Genomic DNA, 6,996 nt, shown 5'->3' with positions numbered 1-6,996 from the left:
AGCAGTGTGGGGCCACTGCTGGGAAGTAAGGATCTCCTGGCAGCAGCCCACTAGTCTCAGAGCCACTACTGGGAGATTAGGGTCTCCCAGCCCCCTGCTTCCTGATTGTGATGGTGGAGTAGGGGCTGAGAGATAGGGATCTCCCAGCCCCTGCTCCCCAATCTGAGTCTCAGAGCAGGGGGCTTGGAGCTCCCTTCTGCTGGGGCAGGGGGACACAGTTCCTGCCCAGGCTGCTGTGGCAGAGGCTGCCCTGACAGCAGGCAGCTCCCATGGGCAGGGAGCAATCTCTCATCCTTTGGTGGATGGCTGACCAGGAGCAGATTTTGCTCCCAGTCCAGCATCTTCATGGGCACTACAGCACTGTTACTAATCTCGAGTAAATTTGCTGCTTGCATTTGCAGGTAGCAAATTTACTTGGGATTAGAGAGGTTTACTGTGTAGTAAGCATGCGCATGTGTAGATGCACATGCTTACTTCACAATAAACTATGGTAATGTGAAGTTAAGCATCTTGTGCAGATGTGCCCTGTGAGTGGCAACTGATTTAAACCAGATCAAACTTCACACTGTGCATAAATACAGTGGAGCTCACTGCTGTGATATACCATGGCCAACGTTTAGCAGGATTCAAAAAAGGTTTCATTTCTTATTTATGTGTTGCATATAAAATATCAATTAACATTTTTTAAAAGGTATCATTTATGTCAATAAAAATGATAACCTTGATTAATTAAGCTTAAAATTGTGAAATGGATAAAAAACTTATTCTCCAGAGCATAAGCCAAGCATTAGTTGCCAAAGATTAGGAAGAAACTTGAGGGTTATTTCATAATTGCCCATTATGCAGTTTCTTCTCTGTATAGCATCTAATATTGGGCACTGTTAAAGGCAAGAGGCTGGACTAGACAGGCAAACCTGACGATTCCTGTGTTCCTATAATTAGTCAGTCCTCCAACAGGAATTGTCTGTTCCTGGGAAGGGAGAATTGTTTAGATGTTGTGTTTTTTGACTTATTCTCTTCCCTTTCTTTTGAAAGGTGGTGGCAAAAGTTGGTCGTTTGGGAAGAGCAGTCTGTCTGCCAGATACAGGGTCTGAAGGCAGACTCTTTGTCCCCTATGTGCGCAAAATCATGCCCATTGACGCTGAAAAATGGTAAACAGATTTTAGGGTTTTTAATGTTGCCAATTTACTCTTGCCTTCCTTTGTGCCTCTCTTCTGCCACAAAATCCAGCCCATTAGTAGCCAACCCAATTTCAGGTACAGCATTGTGTTTCTCCAGCTCCTCTAACTACCTCTGAAGAAAGATCCACAATGGCCATAAACATTTCCTCACTAAAGATGTGCTCTCTCTCCTTCAATTCTACCATGTTCCTAGTCAAACCGTGGAGACAGCCAGAAAATTGATTTATTTCTCCAGGAAGACATTTTTTAACTTTTTGGCAAAAAATCAGAACTCCAAAAATGTCATCCTGGGAAATGTCACCACAGGGTCTTATGGAAATAGGTGTTTAGGTACTTCATGGCCTTGTTACCCTTTCTGGGCTAAAATGAACCTCCTACAGTGCCCTTCAGTCTCTTTTCCACTCTTAATGAAACCTGATGCCACAGCCTCTGCTGCTTACTCCCTGGTTGACAGAGTGAGCAAACCATTCTCTGGGTAAGGTAGAAGGGGTTATAATCTGGCCTGCGGAAAGGAGCTTTAGTGAGTCCCACAACACTGGGCTTGTTGAAGAAGTAATGACAAAGAGACTAAGAGATGGGTTCAAAAAATCACCAGGTCTCTGAAGGAGACGATCTTTCCTACAGGCTAAAAGGAGCAGGGTCCCAGACGCCTGAAAACTAATCTGTCCAGAAAAAAGAAGGTTTAGCTGGCTTAGCTTGAAGGGAAGTGCTTTGCAGACTGTTCAACTGTTGGATGACCAGGAAAGCTGTACTAGACTTTCACAAAGCTGGGGGAAACCTGGTAACCAGCTGCGTATTGTAGTTTACCATGTAAAATCTGCCTGAATCCTTGTGAATGAGACAACTCTGAAGAAGGAAGACCTATGAATTGCCTGGATGGTTGACTCCCTTAGACACCCCACTCCATGCTTTTTTCTCAGAATAGTAGAAATGAGACACCCTTTTTTTTTTAGGTGTCTGGACTTCCAAAGCTCCAATCATGAATAGCATTTATTGGTATCTACAGGGGCTCAGGAGATATTTCCACTGTACAGTGGTCACTGGATCCCTGAAGTAAAAGGGACTCCCAAGTGCCTGTCCAGAAGTTGGCCTAATGAATGTTGGAGGGGTAGGAGGGATATATTCTGGATGGAGGGCATTTTACAGCTAACTCTGTCTGAACTCCTCACATGTGCTGATTTATAATAAACCAGTGAAGTGTCCATTCCTGTCCATAGGGCTGCCCCAGAGGTGAGAAATGCTGGACTGTATTCCCGGGCATCAGATGTTTTCACCTTTGGTCTTGTGGTCTGGGAAGCATTAACAACATGTTTTACCAATTTGCATATGTACAAGCTGTTGAAGCCTTTCCACTTACTAAACAGCAAGGAGGTAAGTTCAGTAAATGGAAAACAGCATAAACTTCTCATGGATAAATGAATCCTAAGCTGCCTAATGATGATACAGAATAGCATTTGCTTGCATCTACTTGACCAGAGCTTGGCTAAGAGAAGAGGAGGCAGAGAAAATGAGCAGGTGAGGCAAGAAGAGTTTAGAAGATATGAGAAAGACAGGTCAAAATAAGATGCCTAAAGGTGACTCAAATAGATCAGATAATTAAGTATAAAAATCTAGGTTTACCTGGGAATCTTTGCTTGTCAGCCTTGAGCTATGGTTCTTGATGACTAGCCCACTGGCAGATAAACCAAGATAAGTATTTCTTTACAACTTAGTTTTTAAACGTAAGAAAAAAGTGTTTTTCCCTTAACAGGCTGGCCACCTAGTTGAGGCCTTTTAAGACCTTAGGATGTTAGGGAATTTAAGATTAATTTCTTTCAAATATTAATAAGATTGCCATTTCTTTAGATGAATGTGCATTTTATCAATTTAATATTATTAATTTAATATTATTTGCTCTATATGTTTGTCCATGTATATCTTATCTGTATTTCATTATTAAAGTTGCTATTAAAATTCACTTACATATATTTTCTTGAGTATTTAATTCTGGTGATGGTCTCTTTGAACATCCTTGGCTCCTAGAATGCTTTTGGGGTCAATATAATGTAAAGAGCCATGACATTGTGCAGATTGTAGTAGTTGTTTGCCAAAACCCATATACTTCAAGGTGTATAAGCAAATTTAAATTATTTTATTAAGACTGGTTACATTGTTACTTCTTGCCTGTAAAGCACCCTTGAAATTGGCAGGTCCTAGTAAGTTTCAGGGTTGCTAACAGCACAGCACTGACAGTGGTTGAGAAGGGCAGAAAGACTAACTGTGCACCCTACGTGATCACCAAATGTGTGCACTGTACAGTAGCATGATTGAGAGGGGTTGCAAAAATAGCTGCTGCGCTGCTAGTGAGTGATTGCACTGCTGCCTCCAGCTTTGAGAGTGACTATCATTTTTTCTGTAGCCCTAATTCTGAGTGTGGAAAGTATCACAGTTCACTCTTTGATATTTCAAATGTGGATTTTGTTTTCTGAATGTGGATCTTGTTTGTCTTTATCAGTATTACATTTTTTTCTATAATTCATTAAATTTTGAGGTGGAGAAATATTGTGCTATGCTGCTACCTGATTGATGGTAGTGCTGGGACTGTGATTGTCCCTCCGTAGATGGGAGTGTAAAAAGTACACTTTACCACAATCCCATCCTCATCCTCCCACTAAATATCTGTAGGAAGGTTTCTTTGAAATTCACTCCCCAACTTTTTTGTTTTCCTATTCCATTTTTTCCTGGGGGTTAATTAACATATTACAATTGTTCTTATATATGGTATGCTCTAGACGTCTTTTTACTATTTGCCATAGAGGAAAATATTCAGCTATGTTTGTCTGAATGCTAAAGTGTCTCTGTTTTCTTGCTTGCTTAACTGTAAAAACAGGTTTTGAAATTTACAGAGGAAATTCTGAAATTTACAGACGAAGAAAATATCAGTGATAAGGAATTGGAAAAGCTTACTCCATTAATTCTGTGTATGAAAGCCTGCTGGAATTCTAACCCAACCAGAAGACACCCCTTCTCCTCCATTTTAGAGCTGGTAATGAAAGTAAAAGATGCCTACAGGTAATTCACTCTGGTCCTACTTTTGTTATAGAGTCCCCATAATGAATACACCTTGCCTTGGTTTTTTCATGTTCATTTGTATAATTGGAATGGTAAATGTGAACCTCAACTACAGTGGGGATGTCTCCCACACCATCAGAAGCCTCCAAGGCTAAGTATACACTAGAACCTTTTGCTAGTAGAATGATGGCAGTCACAGTGATTTTTTTGCCACATTTTTATACCAGCAAAAGTCCTATTGCAGACACAGTTACCTTGGCCCAAAATACTTTTGCTGGTTTTCTGTTCAGGGCAGAAGTATACACTTTTGTCAGTATAGTAGGAGGGCTTTATAGTCTCAGTCTACAGGCAAATCTTTGAAGTGTAGACAAGGCCTAGGGGTATGTCTACATTGCATAATGCTTCTCAGCAGGATAAATTACTGAAATGGAGCTCCATACAACCACAGCTAGATTATTTGCAGTACCTGACCTACATTATGTGTCTCTGCACTCCATCCCAGTGTGCAGTGTAGACATACCATACACTTAGCGCTGAAGTGAGGACAATACATTTAGGGGCTATCTTCAAGAAACTTTTGATTGGGCCCTTACAGAATATATCCAACTTTGCATGAGCTCAGCACAGTCCTAGGTGCACATGACTAATTCCTACTATGTGTGTATTTTGGATAGAAACATCGGGGGGTTTCTGCACATAGTTTATTCCAAATTCCTGGGGAGGGACAGGGAAGCATGATCCCCTCATAGTGCACTGGGAGATATTAATATTGCATGATCAAAGCAACAGAATATGCCAAGGAAACCACTGAATCCTTTTGCCCTGCCTTTTACTTCATTGTCAGCTAGAGATGCACTATCTTGCCATCTGGTTTATTACGGAAGATGTAGATTGTTCTGTGCTAGAGCAGAAGTGTCAAACATATAGCCCATGTGCTGGATCTGGTCTGAGGAGTTGTACAATCTGGCCTGTGGGTGTCAGACCGATGTAGTGTGTGGAGCTGGTTTGGTGCATAGGTTGGAATTGGTCGGTGCTGCATGTGGCCTAGGGCAGTGGTTCCCAACCTTTTTTATACTGTGAACTGGCAGGAGCAGGACAGGGCACACAGAGCCGACTGCCTTCATCCTGGGGCTGCCCCACTGCCCAGCTTTAACCCCAGAAGGTAAGCTTTAACTCCAGAAGCTGCTCACCTGGGTAGACAGACGGGGGTCTGAGCAGGGGGCTTATGCCACTGCCTGGCAGCCAACCCTTTGTGGGGTCCATGGCCCAGTAGTTGGGAACCTCTAGCCTAAGGGGCCTGGCATGGGATGTGTGTTGCATCCTGCATTCTGCTGGACCTGCCCTAGAGTCCTGGCTCTAGTGCTGGTCTAGATCAGGCCATGCCAGAGCCAGTGCGCATGGGCCATCTGTCCTATGTGTCCCCCACAGCATGCACAAGCCCCATTTTGGGACTTGCACTGCAGGTGGTGCATGAGGCTGGCATGGGGTGCAAGCTGTATACTGTGCCTCACTGGACTTCCAGGCCCTGTGTGTTGGCTCTGGCATGGCCTGATCTGGACCCAGAACCAGCCTTAGGGAAAATGATGCCCTGGGCAAGCTTATATTTTGTCCTCCTCCCTCTGGCAAAGCCACTCTGGCACAAAGTATTTCAGAGGAAAAAACTGCAGTCTCATTGGAATCATCTGGATTCTGCCAATGATGTCTTGGGAAGAAGAATTAGTCCCAGCTCATGACCCTTTCAGTGGTCAGCATTAATTGCTTTAATCATGCTTCCATATGCAAATATTTACTTAATATCCAGAACACAGCCACACTAGTTCTACAGGCAGCACTATAGAAGTGGAGCAGTAACATGGTGTTTTTCCTGTCTCTGTCTCAAAAGGGTGTCCAATGACTTATACTACAACACCACGTCTGAGCCTTCGGTTGCAAATGAGGACACATATGACTCAGTTTACTTCAGGAGTGAAATACCAAAGGAGGATGTATACAGCTGTGTCTTCGACCCTGACCCTGCTGCTGGTCATGCCAATGACAACTCTTCAGTCTATGAAAATGTGGCTAGACCTGAACCCTTAGAAGGGAGCTCACTTTATTTCTCTAAGAAAGAGAAGTGGGGAGAAGTTGTTAGTGAATTTGAGACAGGAAAAGGAATAGAGAGGAGTCCAGTCTCTTTTTATAACCCCAAGCAAGCCAATATGTACACTGATACTGGCATTAATTGGAAAAAGAAATTGAAAAGTGGGAAAAGCAGGATGTTATAATTCTGTGCCAGGTGGGTGACTTGTGGTTGCAAAAATGATAGAGCTGGAAAGGCTGAACAGAACACCAGTCTTTCATAATGTTGCTTAATATACTAGTCCAGGGGTCAGCAACCACTGTCATGCATGCCAGAGCATGTCACATGAGGCCATTTTGCTCTGCACGCCACAGCTGGTCTGGGCTCAGGGCAGCTGCTGCCAGCCACCAAGCCTGGGCTGCTCACAGAAGGTGGCAGGGAGGCTGCAAGCCCTGCTGTGAAAAGCCTGGGCTCCATGGCAAGCAGCAGCTGTTCAGAGCCCAAGCCAGATATGGGAGGCAGCCATGAGCCTTTAAGGAGTTGCACTGGGGTCCTGAGTCCCACCCTGGCTTGTTGCCATGCGCACCTTGGGGGCCACTGTGGGGAAGGGGCCGGAGCTGCACTCCACTGCCAGGGGCTGTGCACCTGCAAAGCCTGGCATCCCTGCAGGGGGTAGGAAAGGAGCGGAGAGGTGGAGGGTCAGGG

The 6,996-nt window shown here is 44.0% G+C and overlaps 1 protein-coding gene across 1 annotated transcript in view; it reads left to right on the top strand.

Annotated features, from left to right (window-relative positions):
- LOC109287247 (insulin-like growth factor 1 receptor) overlaps window positions 1–6,749 on the top strand; it is a 47,086-nt gene extending 40,337 nt beyond the window's left edge. The window contains exons 8-11 of the mRNA XM_019502193.1: window positions 1,036–1,151; window positions 2,399–2,552; window positions 4,051–4,232; window positions 6,115–6,749. Coding sequence (XP_019357738.1) covers window positions 1,036–1,151; window positions 2,399–2,552; window positions 4,051–4,232; window positions 6,115–6,496 — 834 coding nt within the window. The 3' untranslated portion in view covers window positions 6,497–6,749. The remainder of the gene's footprint in view (window positions 1–1,035; window positions 1,152–2,398; window positions 2,553–4,050; window positions 4,233–6,114) is intronic.
- Window positions 6,750–6,996: the final 247 nt, after the last annotated feature.

Source organism: Gavialis gangeticus, unplaced genomic scaffold (assembly GCF_001723915.1).
Source record: "Gavialis gangeticus isolate Ggan-Ray unplaced genomic scaffold, GavGan_comp1, whole genome shotgun sequence".
NCBI classification, from domain to species: domain Eukaryota; kingdom Metazoa; phylum Chordata; order Crocodylia; family Gavialidae; genus Gavialis; species Gavialis gangeticus.
This window is presented reverse-complemented; position numbering and strand designations above follow the sequence as displayed.